At 17.6% G+C, this 19,084-nt stretch overlaps 3 protein-coding genes and 1 non-coding gene across 4 annotated transcripts, besides 24 other annotated features; 1 reads left to right on the forward strand and 3 right to left on the reverse strand. All coding sequences in view use genetic code 6, as the record gives it.

The window, feature by feature from the left end:
- Positions 1–1,333: 1,333 nt before the first annotated feature.
- Positions 1,334–1,375: a microsatellite.
- Positions 1,334–1,439: a microsatellite.
- Positions 1,440–1,946: 507 nt separating this feature from the next.
- Positions 1,947–3,233, reverse strand: IMG5_167090 (protein kinase domain protein; the record flags this gene model as incomplete). Its single annotated transcript, XM_004030103.1, has 5 exons — positions 1,947–2,138; positions 2,180–2,586; positions 2,658–2,874; positions 2,920–3,079; positions 3,134–3,233. Coding segments are annotated over 5 exons (1,074 nt in total), but the record flags the coding sequence as incomplete, so codon positions are not given.
- A 1,399-nt stretch (positions 3,234–4,632) lies between these two features.
- Positions 4,633–4,679: a microsatellite.
- Positions 4,680–4,887: 208 nt separating this feature from the next.
- Positions 4,888–4,916: a microsatellite.
- Positions 4,917–6,455: 1,539 nt separating this feature from the next.
- Positions 6,456–6,485: a microsatellite.
- Positions 6,486–6,651: 166 nt separating this feature from the next.
- Positions 6,652–7,953, reverse strand: IMG5_167100 (serine carboxypeptidase family protein, putative; the record flags this gene model as incomplete). Its single annotated transcript, XM_004030104.1, has 2 exons — positions 6,652–7,367; positions 7,431–7,953. The coding sequence occupies 2 exons, from the start codon at positions 7,951–7,953 to the stop codon at positions 6,652–6,654; spliced, it is 1,239 nt and encodes a 412-aa protein (XP_004030152.1).
- Positions 7,954–8,368: 415 nt separating this feature from the next.
- Positions 8,369–8,410: a microsatellite.
- A 433-nt stretch (positions 8,411–8,843) lies between these two features.
- Positions 8,844–8,869: a microsatellite.
- A 36-nt stretch (positions 8,870–8,905) lies between these two features.
- Positions 8,906–8,951: a microsatellite.
- Positions 8,952–10,509: 1,558 nt separating this feature from the next.
- Positions 10,510–10,540: a microsatellite.
- Positions 10,541–12,508: 1,968 nt separating this feature from the next.
- Positions 12,509–14,909, forward strand: IMG5_167110 (hypothetical protein; the record flags this gene model as incomplete). Its single annotated transcript, XM_004030105.1, has 3 exons — positions 12,509–12,693; positions 13,377–13,831; positions 14,884–14,909. 3 exons carry the CDS (start codon positions 12,509–12,511, stop codon positions 14,907–14,909), a joined length of 666 nt encoding a protein of 221 aa, XP_004030153.1.
- Positions 12,695–12,728: a microsatellite.
- Positions 12,725–12,751: a microsatellite.
- Positions 12,729–12,805: a microsatellite.
- Positions 14,801–14,854: a microsatellite.
- Positions 14,804–14,855: a microsatellite.
- A 785-nt stretch (positions 14,910–15,694) lies between the features above and the next one.
- Positions 15,695–15,814: a microsatellite.
- Positions 15,719–15,830: a microsatellite.
- Positions 15,721–15,918: a microsatellite.
- Positions 15,728–15,911: a microsatellite.
- Positions 15,919–16,493: 575 nt separating the features above from the next.
- Positions 16,494–16,557: a microsatellite.
- Positions 16,558–17,014: 457 nt separating this feature from the next.
- Positions 17,015–17,045: a microsatellite.
- Positions 17,015–17,069: a microsatellite.
- Positions 17,018–17,064: a microsatellite.
- A 22-nt stretch (positions 17,070–17,091) lies between the features above and the next one.
- Positions 17,092–17,129: a microsatellite.
- An 843-nt stretch (positions 17,130–17,972) lies between these two features.
- Positions 17,973–18,018: a microsatellite.
- A 310-nt stretch (positions 18,019–18,328) lies between these two features.
- Positions 18,329–18,399, reverse strand: IMG5_167120. The gene has a single exon. It is a non-coding gene; the product is annotated as a tRNA-Gly (tRNA).
- Positions 18,400–19,084: the final 685 nt, after the last annotated feature.

The raw sequence follows: 19,084 nt of genomic DNA on the forward strand, positions 1-19,084 counted from the left end.
ATTTAAATATTGATTTCAATACAAAAAAAAATAATTAAAAAAAATTATTTAATAAATTAATTATATAAAGTAATATTTTACTAAAATATAATTATACATTTTAGTTATTTATTTATTTATTTATAATAATAATATTAAATAATTCGAAATAAAATGAAATTTAATATTTTTAAATATATATATAATATTAGACCTCGTCCATTTAAATATTTACAAAAATAATTAGATATTGAATAAGAATGGGCAAGTTTTTAAAAAAATTTGCGTCCGCATAAATATAAATTTGTTTTTATTACAGGATTATTTTTATATCCATTTTACAAACCTCTTATTCAGTATTCATATAATCAATTTATTTTATACATAGAGAATTAATTAAAAAAGGATCAACCAGTTTCTTAAATAGCTGAGAGTTTTGGCAAATAATTAGTTTCGGGAATATTTTTAGATTCCGATATTAAAAGGGAAAGTGGTATATTTGTTTAAGATTTGGTTAAATAAGAACTTGTATTAAATGCAATATTACAATTATTATTAGAAAGTATAAAAAATCCATTATTTTTAGATGAAAGTAAAGTTTTTGGTAAAAATCTAGTTTTAAAAGTACTTTAAGATCAAGAAGCACTTAATCATTGCATTTCATTGTTTTTAAAGATTTTAAAAGACTAAGAATTTAAATAAGAGACTGTAGAATTAGTTAAATATGCTTTTTCTCAACCATAAGTTAGTGATACTATAATTAATTTACTTTAAAACGCAATGGCAGACGAAAGATGTAGAAAATCACTTTATGCTGCTTTAGGTTCTTCTTTTTAAGAATTAATAATGGATAAAGAAACTCATGAAAAATTAAAAATATTTGCTTATACTTTAATCGAAAGTGAAACTAATAATGATAAAGGATCGATAAAAAATGTCATTGATGCAATCGTAAATAGCTATATGAAAAAAAAAGGTATTAATTTGAAAGAAAGCGAGTTTTAAAATTTCCTTAAAAATGTTGCTAATGATATGGATATTAAATAATCGTAAGAAGAAAGACTAAAAAATTTAAATAGTAATGATAATTAAAATGGTGAATAAAAAAAAAAATTTTTTTATTATTGAGGAATATATATTGATTTTTGTAATTTTTGTTTTAAAGAAAAAAAACATAATTATATAGACATGTTAATTAATTATAATAAAAAAATACTTTTGAAAATCCAAATTCTAATTTTATTTAATTCAATATTAAAAAAAAATATATATAAGAAATATTATAACATTTATATGATTTTAAATAATATTATTTCAATTTATTAAGAAAAAAAAAAAACCAAAAACATAATTGATATATATAAAAAATATAAATATATAAAAATATCATATATATTATATTTTATATTTATATATATATACACATATTTTATATTTATATATATTTATACATTATATATCATTTATTATAATGTGTTTTTTTTATTTTTTAAATATTTTTTTTATATATTATTATGTTTTTAAAAAATATATCAGAGATATCTACTATCGAGTCAACACATTATGATTATGTTGTCCCTATCTAAATTTTCATCATTATTTAAATAATATAATTTTTTTTTAAATTTATTATAATATTTAACTATTAATTTTTTGATAATTTAATATTTTTCTTTATTTCTTATTAATTATTTTATGGGTGTTTTATTTTTAATAAAATTATTCTTAGATTAAAATAAAAATTGTAAATTAAGAAAAAATACAAAATTAAATTAAATAATAAAAATTTTAAAAATATTATTTATTAATTATTTAAAAATAAATAAATTATATAATTTTAATTGAATTATTTTATTTATTTTTCTTAATTATATAAAAAATAATTATATAGTCTAATTTCTTTTAATTTTTATAAAAATAAAAAATAATAAATCAATTATATACATAAAAAATTAAACTAATTTTTTTCAATAATGTTTAACATTTAATCTTTATAAATTTGAATGAGTTATTAATTAAGCCTTAATAGAAACACGTCTATTTTTAACTTGCTTTGTAAGTGCATTTCCAATATCATTTTCATTAACTTCTAATTATTTATTTTCTTAAATAATGAAATCCAATTTTTCTACACCATTATTAGTTACCCATGCATCTGTCTATATAATAATATATATATTATATTTTATTAAATAAAAACCATTAAGTTTTCTATGGTATATCTTTGGTCTGGATTTTTAATAAGACATTTTTTAAGCATATTTTTAAGATTTTCGTCCATATCTTGAGGATATTATACTTCAGATTCTAAAATATTTTTTTTTAATTCTTCATTTTTTCTACCTTAAAATGGTCTTTCGCCTACAATAATTTCATAAAAAGTAACTCCAGCAGCCCAAATATCAGTAGGTCTTCCTTTAAAATCTTCTCCTTTCCATATTTCAGGTGCTAAATAGCATTTAGTACCATGATCATTAGATAATTTATCATCACCGCCTTCAAACATTGAAGATACTCCAAAATCTGCTATTTTAAGTTCATCATTTTCACTTATTAATAAATTATCAGGTTTAATATCTCTATGTATTACATTAGCAAAATTATGTACTTATTTTGTTTGTTTTTTAAAAAATAAATAAATTGGAAGAAATATAATTATTATTTAAATTTATAAATACAGTAGTCTAATCCTAAGACAAAATCACGAAAATATTTTCTTACTCTATCTATAGGAATAAAATATTTTTCGTTTTCATTATATTTTTTCCCTTTTTCATTTTTCCAATAGTTTTTTGAATTTAAACTTCCTTTTTTGACTAAATCTATTACCAAATAAATTTTTTCTTAATCCTAATCGTCTATAACTTCATAAAGTTTAGCAATATTAGGATGAGCCTTTTTATTTTTTATATAATTAATTATAATAAATATATATTTTACCATTCTTTTTAGAATAGCAACCTCTTTTTCTATCAATGTATAAGCGCTTTTATTTCTATCTAACATTTTTCTTTTCAATTTATTTCTATTGATAATTTTCAAGGCAAATTTTTATTTATTTTGTGTATTTAAAACCATCTTTACTTTTCCAAAACTTCCTCTTTTATTTAAAATAAATTAATTAAAAATAAAAATATTAGTAAATAATTTTAACTTTCCTAATAAATTTAGTACAACATAATTATTTATTTATTTCTATCCATCAGCATTTATAGATTTATCAAGTTTACTAGTTTCTAATACACTGTGTTATTCTTGAAGCATACTATAGCTTAAATTCCTGCTTAAATTAATAGAAACAGCCCTATTTAGCTTTTAATTAGAATGACTAGCCTCTTCTTATATTTACTCCATATTATTTGTTTCATATAAACTTTTTAGCCTTATATTATTATCATATTTATTTCCTTAAATTAACATATCCGATGATTATTAATCAATAATATTGTTTTTACTTCTTTAATAAATATCAGTTAGGGCAAATTCATTTTCTGTTTTTTCTGAAATTTAGAATAAAGATAAAATTTTATCTTTATCTTAAGTCCCAAAATCAGCAATTTTAGGCATTGAATTCAAAGAAACTTCATTTTCAATTTATTTATTTTAATCATATTCATGTATTAAATCAAACAAATCAGCATTTTAATTTTAATCTAATTAAGATTATATTTTTTCTTTTAAGACTATATTATTTGCATTATATTATTTGTTATTTTCTTCATTTTAAACATTATTGTCTTAATATTACAAAACAACAATAGATTCTTCGCTTCTGTAATAATTCTAAAATGTAGAGTTGTTCGAGTTTAATCTTACTTTTATTTCTTTAGTATATTTTCTTGTGCTCTTCCTTCTTTTGTTATTTTATTTACTTGGAGATAAATAGCCAACTTCATGATCATTATTTTCAGGTTTCTCAGTTTTTTAAATAACTTATTATTGTTTTTATTAATAATTGTTTTATTCTTATTAAGGTTCTTGAGTTTATTGATTAATTGCTGTTTAACCATTACTTGCTTAAACTGGAACATTTTCAAGTTATAAAGGATTTAGTGATTCCATGTCTTGTTATATTTATTAGGTTTGGTTTTCGGTTTTAATATTAGCATTTTGCTTAGGTAAAGAATTGCCAATGTTATTTAGAGAAAATAATGTGTTATTATTATTAAATTAAGACATAGTATTATAATTTAAACTAAAAAAGGATTATTTAGATATGAATTCAGATGATTAATTAGCTATTTTAGGTTATTCTAAATTTAATTAATTTAAATAAAAAGAAGATAATGAAGATTAATGTAAGTTTTGCTGCTATTATTACTATAATTAAGTTTAAGACTATGCATTTTATAATTATTAGTAATTATTATTTATTTATTATAATTCATTTAACTAATTTTAGTCTAGAAATTAATCACTTTTATATTCTTCGTCTTTATAATATATATTTTAAATTAAAATTATTTTATTTTTATGATTTGTTTACTTTTTAAATTGCAATAATTTTAATTAATATTACTATTATTAACGTAATCAGTTTTATCATTATAAATACTTTAATCTAGTATTTATTATTTATTTTATATTTATTACTAGAAATACATAGTTTTTTTCATGCTTTAAGTTTATAATTAACTATTTGCATGTTTTAAGATTGAATTAGTACTCTTTATAATTGAATTAGTACTCTTTGCAATTGAGTTTGTGTTATTATTTTCTATAATAAATTCATATTATTCAATATCTCTATTAGACATTCCTTTAAAATCATAAACGATAGAAGGTAGGCATTTACTACTATTCATAGATATTTCATCATTATTTTCTTTCTCATCTTAGGCAAATTTACAAGGAGTCATATTATTGCTTTATTAAAGAAGAATAGAATCTAAAAATAACAAAAAATTATAATATATTATATTAATATTTATATTAATTAAATATACTACTGTCTTTTAATTATGAGAAAATTTAATAATTATCCAAATTATTGTATAAATTTTTTTTTTTTTCTGATATAGGTTCTGAATCTATAGAATTATTAAATTGTTAGCGAATGCTAGTTGGAATTTATTTAGAATTACAGTCGAGCTCAAAATTTATACAACAAAAATATGGAATTTACATTAATTTAAATATTACTTGTTCTTATTGTTTTTTTTATTTTTTCTTTAATATTTTTTTTTTTTAAAAAAAACTAAATAAAAAAAAGGCTTTTTTCTATTTTTACTAGCCTTTATTTTTTTTGATTGATTAAGTTTTTTTTTTAAAAAAAAATTAGGAAATACAAAAAAATAAATAAGAAAAAATAATATTTAATATTTTTAAATAACTTTATACGATTTTCTACGTTAAAAAAAAATATAAATATACAAATATTTTTATAAAATAAAGAAGAAATTAAATCAAAATAATATTTTTTTACATAAAAAACATTTATATACATATTAATCATAAATGCCATAATATATATATATATTAATTACAGGTATTTTTGGTTTAACTGTAATTGGAGAAATGCAATCAATTTCAAAGTTTTATTCATAATAGTTCTAATAACTAGATATTTTTTTTCCAATCTTTTTAAATGATTTTTATTCTTATAATGATTTTATTTACTCTTCTCCAAAATCTTCCTACACCAAATCTAATAAATTTACATTTTGTGATATTATACGTTTTTTTTTTTAATCAATTTAATTTAAAAAGTCTGTGGTTTCTATATTATTAGCTTGTTTTTATTGCTAATTTTTTATTTTTTCATGTTCTTCTTATTATTCGTTAATAATATCGATTTTTGCAACATGAACTATTTACTCTTAATTAGGATATTAAATAACTCCCAGAGTAGGTAATCTATGATTAAGTCTAGAATTTTGTTCATTAGTACTTAATGAAAGTCTTAAAAAGTTAGCTGTTTAATTGCTTTCTACTTCTTATCTAATCATTTAATTTTTTTCTAATTCATTAAACTTAGCAACTGGTGAATCAAATTCTTTTGGATCTAACTTATTAAAATTTTGTAATTTATTTAGTTGATTTTATTCATGGAAACTAAATGCGTCTGATTATTAATCGTTTTAGTCCCTACTAATATTATTATAATTAGCAAATGAACTTTTCTTTATCATAAATTTTTTTGAATCTACTGTAATATATATAAATTTTTGTTAATACAAGAAAGTAATTATTTTACGAAATTAAAATGCTTAATTTAGATGTTTATTTTTTAATATATAAATTAAATTTAATTATACATCCAACTGTTCTTTTAAATTAAGATTCTTAACTTTTTATTACTTCTACTCTATTATTTTTTAAAGGGTTAAATTAGTATTTCTAATCATTATCAAATGATGTTTATATAGCTTTGTCAAGAGATATTTTTGGTTGTATTTATGATGAATTTCCACAACCCATTTTTTTAGTGTTTTTAAAATTAGTTTTATTAAAAAAAAATATAAGATAAATAATTGTTTATAAAATAAAAATTTATAAAAAAAAAAAAAGAAATTAAACAATATTATTTATTAATATTATTTTTTAAAAAATCTATTTTAAAATAAATTAAATTATAATATAATTAACTCTTATAAATAATATATATTTATATATTAATGTATAAAAGACTACATTTTTAATAATATCTATATTAAAAAAAATCAATTGAGTTCAAAATTAAGCATATACTTCTTATTTTAAAGCTTCTTCAACAATTTTAGTTACCATTTCTAAAGCAGCCTCAGGTTAATCTTGAGAAACCATATGTCCTGATTCAAAAACTTAGAAATATTACAAGTTTTAATATTTTTTGAGTACTCCATAAACTTAATTATTATTTCCTTTCCATTCTTTAAAGAAAGAATTATTAAATTCATCAGAATATTTCCATTATAATTAACTAACCCATTTTTCAGAAGAATAATAAGGGACAATAAAGTCCAAATTTCCATTAAAAACACTAACATGTATTCCTTAATCTAACAAATATTCAACTTTATGTATACATTCGCCTTACATTAAGTCTATCAAGAATTTTTAATAGACTTCATTATCACATTATTCATATTTTTTATTTAGTTTTAATTTAAACAAGCTTTTTCCGTATTATGAATTTAAAAGATCATCTAAAGCAGTATAATCAGGTTCTTATTTTCTTTAAATATTATACTAATCAATATTATTAGGATTATTAATAAGTAGTATGTCGTTAAAAGCATTAACAGCATTTACCCAATCTGAATTATTAATAGCTTATTATCCCTATAATTCAATTTTTTTAGCTTTTTGGTATAAAGTTGAGTTTGTTATTCCATTATCAAAGGCATAATCAGTTATTGAAGAAATAGTGTGATAAGGAGAAGTAAATCCATCACCAATACCGATTCCTTTTAAATTAAAAATATTTCCTTCTTAGACTATTTTCTAGCTGATCGAAGGTATATATTTACCTGCATAAGATTCTCCTAGGATGAATAAAGGAGTATCTTTTCCGTTTAAACCCAATTGTCCAAAACATCCGTTTTTTCCGTATAATTCAAGCAATGCGTTGTAAAATTGAGTCGCTAATTGTACTTAGTTTATAGGAATATCATTGTTTTTGGCTAAATGAGAAATTCCAGTTCCTATAGGTTAATCAACGAATATTACGTTGTATTTTTTGGTCCATCCGCTTTTATTTTAAGTAAAGTAAAGCTTGCCAGATTCGGTTTTATTCACATAAAGAGGCCCTAATTCATAAAAGTTACCGAATTATGAAGAACATCCGGGACCTCCGTTGAGCCATATTATAGTGGGAATATGTTTTAATTGTTATTCAGGTATTCCTTCGGCTCCGTAAAATATAAAAGATAAAGATGAGTCTGATTTTTTTATTCCAATATTTAAATAACCAGATTTGGTTATTCCATTATGTTCGTTAAGATCAACATTATTGCAAACTGTTTTTATGGGAGTTTTAGAAACTTTGCGCATAAAATTATTGTATGAAGTTAATTTTATTTTATTTTTTTAGGGTTTTTTTATTAATAATTATGTATTTATGTGGATTATTTGTATCAATGTTAAAATAAATAGTAATATTTTCATTTTTTTTTTTTTTTTATTGTTTAAAAAAGCTAAAATTATTGTTTATTAAGATTACTTTTTATATGTAATTTAATGATAATTATTTTTAATCTAATTAAATTGTATAATAAAGTGAAGATTCATTTATAAAAGAATAAATGTTATGATAAGATGTAATTTTTATTTAAATATTAAATAAAATTTAAATATTTTTTGTGTTATATATAAAAATATTTAATTTATATTTAAATTATTAATATAATAGAAGAAAATAATAAATAAAAAAATCATTATATATATTTAATTATTAATTAATAACTAATATATAAATATATATTTATATATATATAATTTTATAAAATAAACAAATTACTTTTATTATTTTAGTAATGTATAACTTATTTATCATTTTAATATTTAATACATAAATTCTTAATTTCTAGTTAATAGTTTTATCGATAATTAAATAATTTATTTTTGATCTTTTGCATCTAAAATAGAAAAAGCTTTATATTAATCTGAATAATAACTCTCTAAAAACTATTAAGTATTTTTAAAATTTTTTTAACACCTTAAACATGTTGATATAGTTTATTCCATTATAAAATATAGAAATATCTATCTAATATTATATAAAGATTGTTAAATTTCTTAATTATTTTAATAATATTTATTTAAGTATGCACAATCAATTAAAATATAATCATAATTTTATTATAGATTTCTTTTAAACAAAACTTTCATACTTTAATATTAATAATTCTAAAAAACAAAAAAATCATAAAATTATATATATTTAATAATAATAATAATAATAATAATATAAATGTATTAATTTTACATCAATTTTTTCATCATTTAAAATAGAATTATTATCAAATATAAAGATAGTATTTTTATAAAATTCCAAAATTTAGTTATAAACAAATAATTCTTAGTTAAAATGCTCAAAGTTTTAATCCTCTCTTTTCTAATATAGTATTTTTTATATTTAAGGGTTAGAAATTAAATTCTAATAATTATCGAAATTTTTTTATTCCATAAATATTCTCGCAATTTTTAATATATTAAAAGTTTTATTATAAAAATCCTCCTAGCCGCATTCTTATAAAAATATAAGTAAATTATCAATTATACACTTATTTTACTCTTCATTTAAAAGTGTATTTTAAAGAATTTCCTATATCCTTTTTTATGGATATCCAGCTTAAAATAAAATTTATCTCATGCCATATTTATTTTCTAGGGCTTGTTCTTACTTAATACTTTAAGCCAATAAATTATTAACTAAACTTTATTCGGGAAAATTTGATAAAAAACAAGCCAGTTCCTCAAATTAATTTTATTCTATTAAAATTTTACAATAAGCCCTAATAGTATTTATATAGCTTTATTTTATTTTTTCATGGATTAAATTATAATTTGAAAAAAAAACGTTTACCAAAATATATTAAAATCTAGCCTAAAATATTAGGCTTTCTTAAAAAACTATTTCTTGATTATTTGAAAAAAGTTCTTCCCATAAAATATTGTTATTTTGTTAAAAAAAGGACTTTATAAATTAAAAAGAAGATAATTTTATTTAATTTTCACTTTCGATTTTATTAATTTCATTAATCAAAATGTTTTCAATACTTTCGTTTTTGAAAAACCCAATGTTTTAAAAGACCTTTTCATAATTTTAATAAGGTTAATTACTTGAAAAATTCACAAAATCATTAAAGTCTTCTTAAAAAAATTAAGTTTTTTCAAATAAAATACCTTTTATAGTTAAAAATCTCTTTATTATTTCATGAAAAAGTAGACATCGAACAACCACCCATAATTAATCGTAAATATAATCAACATTTTTTCTTTTTTTTAATATTTCTCTTATAAAATTCTCTTATTATTACATAAAAAGGCATAAAAATATTCCTCTCCTTCAATTTTCATTTCTGAGTTTTAAAAACATTAACTAATACTTTACAACCAATTTTTATTTCCATAAAATCCTCTTTATCTAAATCCAAAAAAATCCTCATTTTTTCCAAAAAAATATTATTAATTATCATTATCAAGTATTTCTTATTCAGGAAATACACTTTAAATTGCTGTTTAATGAATTTACATATTATAAGTATTAAAAACGGCTAATAATTTATCAGTTTATCCTTATCTGATATAATAAAATACTTATTTTAGAACTTCTGGGTGTCTTATTATTTTTTATTGTTCCTCAAAAGTATTTTATGTTTCATTAGAAAAGTTTATTTCTTCAAAACGTTATTCTGTTTTGCACGTTTAAATCCAATTTTGTATAAGAAAAAGTTTCTCAAGTGTTGGATCAAAATTAAATATATCCTAAATTATTTAAAAATCAGAATAGTTTTGAGATATATAAGATATTCTTAATTATGAGTTTTCAAATGTAGAAGGTTTATTACTCAAAAAGTTTTATAAATTATCTATTTTATATGTATTTTTATTCATTTTTATTTATTCATTTGTATTTTTATTCCATATTGATTAAAAATATTAATAAAATGCATATTTTTATAAATAATTTGATTATTAACTTTATTATTTTAATAAATTGTTGTTTTTTTGTTTTTCTTAATATTTTATTATATCTAAAATCAATTGCCAAGTCCTTATTTGATTTGTAAATAAATCTTTTAAGGATAAATCTTCTTCTTTATTTTAAGTAATTGTATTTAATTATTCGTTATTTTAATAAATAAAATAATGTATTATTTTTTAAAAATCTTCAAAGGTTTTCTTTTCTTTACTAATTGTATAATATATTTCTTTTCCTTAAAAATTCATATTAATTTTTAATGTTTTGTATTTTTTTTTTTTTTTTAAATATAATTTTTTAAAAAATTAATAAATCTTTTTTTTTTTTTTTTTAGAAATTAAATTTTTTGCTATTTTTAGTAAATAAAAAGTATAAAATATTTTTATTTATAATTTATTCGAAATTTTTTTTATATTTTTTTAAATTTAAACAAATAATTAATTAGAAAAAACCAGTATAATTTAAAATATATAAAACCTAAACATTATTTTATAAAAAAAAAAAATATGAAATAAATAATTTTATTTATAATAATATATAAATTTGATAAATTTTTATATAATTCAAAAACTATTTATATCTATTTAAATCACAATTTAATAACTATTTTATAAATCTCTATTTCTACAATACTTATATATCTTAAAAAGTTAAATTTTATTTATTTATATTTTTAAAAATCTATATTTTTTGCTATTATCTTTAATAAAAAACAAATTCTCCTTAAAATATAATACAAAAATCATATTTTTTCATTTAAAATATTATTATTTTTTATTGAGAAAACTCCAAATTTATATTTTCTTAATATTCTTATTAATTTTTATTTTTATTATAAAGTTATTATAAAAACTCAATCAAATAAAAAAAAGAGAGAGAGAGAGAGAGAGAGTGAAAAAAAAAATTATTAGCGGTCCTATCCCATTTTATTGTCATTTTTGATTGAGATTTTAAAATAAAAAATAATAAAACTTATAAATAATTAATATTTTCTTTTTTTGTAAATAATAATTAAAAGTTATTTTTTTGTCGTTTACTTAATTATTTTTATAGGTATAGTAAAAACTCTACTTTTTTAAATAGTTGATATTATTATTTTTCATTAGTAATATATTAATTTTGATTTTAATAATATTATTTATTTTAATTATCATTTAAATTATAAGTTTCATCTCTTAAGATATAGTTCTGTATAAATTTTTTTCCTTCTTAATATTTTATAGATACAAATTTTATATTTTATTTAGTTATTAATATATTTTATATCTGAAATAAATATCAAATTTTTAAAATAATTGGAATATCACTTTTTTTTTTACCCATAAAGTACTTTTATTTTGTTAAATATTTATATTTATTTTAATCATATAAATTTTCAATCATATTAATATTTTTTTTTAAATTAGTAATCTGATAATGTGTCAATGTTAATGCTTTATTGGAAAATCTCTTCTTAATATTATAGTTTTCTTTAAGCACTAAAAAATTATGGGAATTATAAATTTAGTTTCAATTAATAATTTTATGAATTCAATATAGTTGTTATACAAATAGTTTAAACTAAAAAGCTAATAATTTAATTATTCATTTCATTATCTTATGAATAAATATATTATAAAAATAAATTAATTATTTTTAAGTATATTATTAACAATTAATAACCCGCTATTAAATAAATAAATTGATTAAATAAATACAAATTAATATTTTTAGATTTTTTATTTATTCTTTATAATATACATTATCTATTATTATTATTATCTTTTTGATATTATATTGAACTTTTATAATTACAACTATTTTCAATAATAAATATTAAAATATTATACTCAATTAAAAAAAAATTATTAAATATTATTTTATTTTATTTTTAAAAAAAAAATTAAATATATAAAAATAGTAATGAAAAGTCAAAATAAAAAGGAATAAGGTTATGAAGAAGATCCTCAAAAAGCAAAAAAGGGTCAAATGTTAATATAATAAATAAGAGAGTTTTTAAGAAAAGACGAAGAAGGTTATTCAAACGAAAATTTTGATCCTACAAAATATTTAGTTTAATTATTAATAGGTTAAAACAAAAAAACACAGTAAAAATAAAAAAATGATAAATATAAAATAAATGTATATATATGAATGTATATATATATAAATAAATATATATATATATATATATATATATATATATATATATATATATATTTCTATTTATTATATACAGATTAATGAATTATTTGATATTTTTATCGATAAAGAAAATGAATGTGATTAATTAATATCATAAGCTATTGATTTAAGAACATAAGAATTTTCTGAATTATTATAAAAGCCAATGTTTTATGGAGTAAAAAATAAAATATTAATAATATAAAAAATATATATAATAGTTATAATATGAAAAATTACGTCAAATAACTAATTAGAGTCGAAAAAATATTATTAAATCAAAAGAATTATTGCAAAAAAAAAAAATAGATTTAAAACTATATCATATGAATTAAATATATTTAAAAAACATAAACAAGCACCTAGAATTAGTCGAATATTTTTATCAATTATCTTTTTAAATCGAAAGTCGGATTAAAGCATATTCTTTTTTCGAAGCTTCGGCTTATATTATTGAATTAAGGAAATCTTTGTACAATTTTAACCAAAAATAAAGAGAAAGTGTATTAATTAAATCCCTTATATAATAAGAAGTGAAGAAAACAGAGGAACTTTTTAATGTTTTGAAAGAAAGGTTACTTTTTTTCGCTTTTAATTTTCAAAATAGAATTTTTATTTGTGATGAAGATAATGCAAATGTACAAAATCCAAATAAAAATTTCTTTTTAGAACGGGTTTAAATAAAAAAAGATTTCTCTTAGTAAAATATAGGAAAAAAATTCAAAAATGCAGAAGAATTTGGAAATTTTGTTAAGGAAAACTTCAATATAGACTTAAATGTATACTAATACTTCGAAGAAAAGTTCGATGAAATGGAAGATTTGGTCCATGATATCCTTTTATTTGACGATGATGATGTTTTGTAGTATTTTGAGAATTTAAATAGCCAAAACTTGTTGGATTTTGTTGATTTTTCGATGAAATTTGATGACTTGGAGACTGTTTGGGAAGGATTAAAGGGTTTAAAAGATGATGAAATGGAAAATTTGATTCCTTATTGTGGAAAAAATGATATTTTGAATTTTGTTTTAGGGGTTATTTCTTGTTAAAAAATTGGGAAAAGTAAAGATTTATTTGAGGAGTTTTATTAGAATTTTCGAGCCGATATAAATTCGAGTTTTATTTTGGGGAATTTTATGTTTTTGAGAAAAAATATGGATGAGAAAAGACGAAATATATAATATGGGGAAAATTTTTTGGAAGGAAAGGAAATCTTTGAAAAGATGAATTTTCGAAATGTAGAGAGTCTGGAAAAAATGCATGTTTTTATAAAAAAAATGCTATGTTTAAGTTTAATTATTTTAAGGAAGTAAATTTTGGTATAAAAAATAATATATTTGGAGAATATTAAAGTTCCAGATGATGATCTTTTGGTCTCTTTATAACATTTAATTATGGTTTTAGCATCGGAAATTGAAATGATTATACATATGTTATTTTTTAGGGCTTTTGATATCAATCCATGTATAAATGATATTCGAAATGAGAGAACTTTTTATCATTTATTCCATTTAGAATAGATTAAAAATTTATAAGATATCAGTTTATGTCAGTTTGTGTTCATTAAAGAGGTTATAAGAAGTTTTTGGGAAATTGTAGTGGGAAAAATATAAAAGTTTATGAATAAAAACTAGGAGATTTTCAAAAAAGATAACCCAGATGAATTAAATAGAGTATAAGATTCAATTAATGAAATGATTAATAATGATGAAAAAAAATTTTATAGACTTCTTTTTGAGTTTTATAGAAAAGGGCTTTAAGAAAGTTTCGAGGAAGAAAAAAAAGGAGATAATAAAAATGATGTTGTATTTTAATTTTAAGGAAAGAAAGAAAATGAATTATAAAATTAAAAATTTGATAAAGAAATAACAAAATTAATAAAATTAGGGAATATAAAATAATGTGAAAGTTAATTTTTTAATTGTTGTATATAAAATATTAATTAATTGCATAAAATTTATTTGGTATCTAAAGGAAATCTTTCATTCGAATTTGCGCTAAAATTTATAAATTTTTAACTACATATTTTTAATAATATGTATATAAAATATATAATATATATATAAATATATATATATATATATATTTTATATTGCATTAAATTATTTAAATAGGTATTAAAATTAAATTAACGAAATGATTAATAATACTGTTTAATAAAATTTACTTTTTTCTATTAAAGGAAGGTTTCTTTTGTAAAATAATGGATATTTTTTATGGTATTAGGAACATTTTTAAACTTTTCCATAGTTTATATAAAGTGGATTTTAAGCTTAGAAGCCGATTTCTGTTTAAAAATATAAGGAGCTTTTAAAAGGTGCTTACTAAGAATTTTTTTATAAAGAAATTTACGCTGAAGAAGAGTAGCTATTTAATAAAACTATATTTTTGTAAAGAATATGTAAAATTATGTTAAATTTAGAAAACTATTTAAAATAAGTTTTTGTGTTTTTTGTTGAGTTTTTAAAATTAGAAAAGTTTGAAAGCCTAAAAAATAAATTAGATAAGTATTTTAAGAAAAAAGATGATAATAAGAATAAATTTCCGACTGAAAAAGAGATTTATGATATAAAAATTAATTTAATTTAAAGTTGCTTTGAAGATAGATAAGCATAATAATTTAAAGTAGACTTTTTTAAAAATTAAGAACCTTTTTCTGTAAATATAAATGAAGAAAATCTAGAAACTAGTATATAAAGGTTTGTATTATATATGATTTAATTACTTGAATGTGCAAATAAATGCTATCTTATATTAAAAATGGAAGTACACATGAAATTTTTTGCATATATAATGAAAAGTGGGAAAAATATGAATATAGTGCAAAGATCAAAAGAATTTTCAGCTACTAATATATAACATTTTTATTCTGAATTATATAGATATTATTGTAATATTAAAAATATATTGCCTTAAAAAACAGTAATATATTAATATATATGTAAAAATTATATATAAATATATATAAATATATTTACATATATTATACATTAATATAAATATTATATATATATATATATATATATATATATATTATATATATATATTTATATATATATATGATTATTTATTTGTTTATAAATATTTTTTATACATATTTATTAAATAAATTATATATATTTTTATATATATTTACATATATATATTATTTTTTTAACTTATAATAATTATAGATTGATATGTTATTTGATGATACTGCTTATGTTTTAAAATATTGTATTAAATTTAATTTTTTTATGGATAAGTAATTTCAGTTTGCTAGGACTAAAACACTTTTGAAAGACATTTAAATTTTAGGTTAGGAATTATTGAAAATTGAAAGTATTTAAAAATAAGAAAAACAAATTTAAAAATGCTTGTTATAAATAAAATAATTTCTTTAACTTAATATGGTTAGTGAAAATGAATTGTTTGAGTTTATTAGATTAAATAATTATAAATATAAACTTAAAAATTTATAAGAATATTTCTTTTATAGAAATAGTAAAGGATAGGATCTTGAAAAATTTTATAATTCAGTTAAGAAATATTTAAAATAATAATGAATTTTATATTTTTTGACTTTTTATTTTATTTTAAGTCAATTTTTTTTATCTATCTAGCTTGGGATAAATTAATAATTTTTTGTTATTATTTTATATTAATATTATTTTGTTTAAAAAAAAATAAAAAAATATTAATATAAATAATACTATGTTTTATATATATAAAAAAAAATAAAAATTTTTTTTTTTTTAATTTAACCTTTTTTTTTTTAATAGAAATAATTTTTTTTTTTGTAATAATAAATATGAAATTAATTTAAAAAAAAGATCTAAATAATTAGTTATTTTATTAAAATAATAATTTATAAGAATAAAACTTTGATAATAAGATAGTTAATGGAAGATGGGCACCTGAAGAACATCAAAAATTTGTAGAAGCATTAAAAATGTATTAAAAAAATTGGAAAAAAATAGAAGAATATATTGGCACTCGAACAGGTGCTTAAATAAGATCACATGCATAAAAATATTTTAATAAATTAGAAAATGATTGCCAATAAAATATATAGTTGAATGAAGAATAATTATAATTAAGAGAAATCATTAATAGTTCTTAAAATAAATAAGATAATAAGGAAAAATTAATGATTAAAAAATTGCATAAAATTAAAAAAGAAAATGTAAAAAGAGAAAGAATTAAAAAAAAAAACATAGAAGAAAAAAAAACATGTAATACTTCGAATTCATAAAAAATAGATGGTAATTTTTTTTTTTTTAATTCTTTTTTTTTTTTTATTAATTAATTTTTTTGTTATATATATATTTATATATAAAAAAAAATATATATATATATATTAAATATAAATATATGTATTTATAGATGAAGATTAATACAATAATGCCAAAACATTGTAAAGTAGACAAATAATATATATTAAATTATATATTTTTTTGTCTTTTTTTTATGAAAATTTATATATATATATATATATTTATTATTTTCTGGTTTGGCTTGTTATTTTATTTATATATATATTAATATATACTATATTAATATATACATATATATTTATTTAGCTATTTTTTAATATATTAAATATATATAATAAAGATTTAGAAATACTAGATTTTGCTGTTAATTAAAATCATAAGACTTATAATAATTAGAAATAAGGTAATTCGAATATTTAATTTGAAATCTATGATTAAACTGAATATAAATGCAAGCATAAAGAATTTTATTTAGAAAATAATTTAAATAAACAAGAAGGAGATTTCATTAAATTTTGTATGTAAAAGTATTTATTATTTATTAAATAATTTAATAATTAGAAAACCATGAAAAGGATTTTTACAATAATAATTTTAATAATATTGAGTAAATTAAATATATTTATTTAAATTATAGTTTATTTTTTGTTTTAGGTATTAGATAGATTTGAATTATGAAAATTAATAAAATCTAAAAAAAATAAGAAAAATTTCTATTGAAGATTGCAGATTATCTAACAACAACAAATTTAGTGAAAACTATTTTCATGATAATTGAAAATAATTATCATTCAATTTTTAAATATTTAAAATATTGATATTAATATAAATTATGAGTGACTCTCCTCCCTTACCCACCTCCCCACTCCCCCCCCCCACTCCTTCTATTAAAAATAAAAAATAAAAAAAATTCATAAATCTTATTTTAATTTTTTTTTTTTTTTATAAAAAATAATTTTAATTTTTAAAAATACTTTAAATTATTTTAAAAATTTATAATAAAATTATATAATATAAATCTTTCTTTTATTAAAATATATTTACTGAAATAAATTTTTATTATTTTTGACTCTTATATAGCTAATTGTTTTAGTTTCTAAATAATAAAAACGCTTTTTTTTAATAAATAATATTAAAAAACAATATATTACAATAATAATTAATTAAAAATATATAAACGAAAATAATATTAAAAATATAAATATTTCTTTTAATTATAATAGTTAGTTATATATAAAAAAATAAATTATAAAAAAAAGCTAATAATACAATAAAAATATTATTATTAAAAAAAAAAAAAAAATGCATCGTCCGGGAATTGAACCCGAGCCGATTGCTTGGAAGGCAATAATCCTGCCACTAGACCAACGATGCTTGATAAACATAAAAAAAATAAAAGTCAAAATAAATATTAGAAAAACTATATTTTTTATAAAAAAAAAAAAAAGAAAAAAAAAGATTATTATATATATATAAATGGTTAACAAAAATCAAGGTCTCCATCCATTTTATTTTGATATTTCAAATCTATCTTTCCAATTATCACATACATATTCATCTTAGCAAGGATTTCCATATAAACAGCTACATCCTTCTTTCCTTTGTTTATTTACTACTCCATATAATTATTAATCTTCGGTTGCATTATTTTATTATTTTTAGTTTTTTAAATTTTCTATTTTCTCTTTTTCGGCTTTCTCGTCTTCTTAAATATCCAAATTGTATTATTTATTAATAAACATTTATATAAAGCATGTCTCTTTTTTTTATTTTGGATTGTATTAGTATTTTTTTTAATTAAGGATTTCAAAATCTTCATCTTTTAATATTATTTGGTAATTTCCTGCATACTTATTGTTTAATTGGAATTCTTTTTTTATTAAATTTAAAGGAAGAGCACCATTAATTATTATAAAGTCTATATTGTCATCATTAAATCTTATTTTTATATTTCCGTTTTGGTTTGGCTTTATTTTATTATTCAAGCATCCCATTTATATATATAAATATATAAGTAATATATATGTAATAATATATAAATTTTATAAAATACTTAATT

This window comes from Ichthyophthirius multifiliis (genome assembly GCF_000220395.1).
Source record: "Ichthyophthirius multifiliis unplaced genomic scaffold scaff_1120509251243, whole genome shotgun sequence".
Taxonomy (NCBI): domain Eukaryota; phylum Ciliophora; class Oligohymenophorea; order Hymenostomatida; genus Ichthyophthirius; species Ichthyophthirius multifiliis.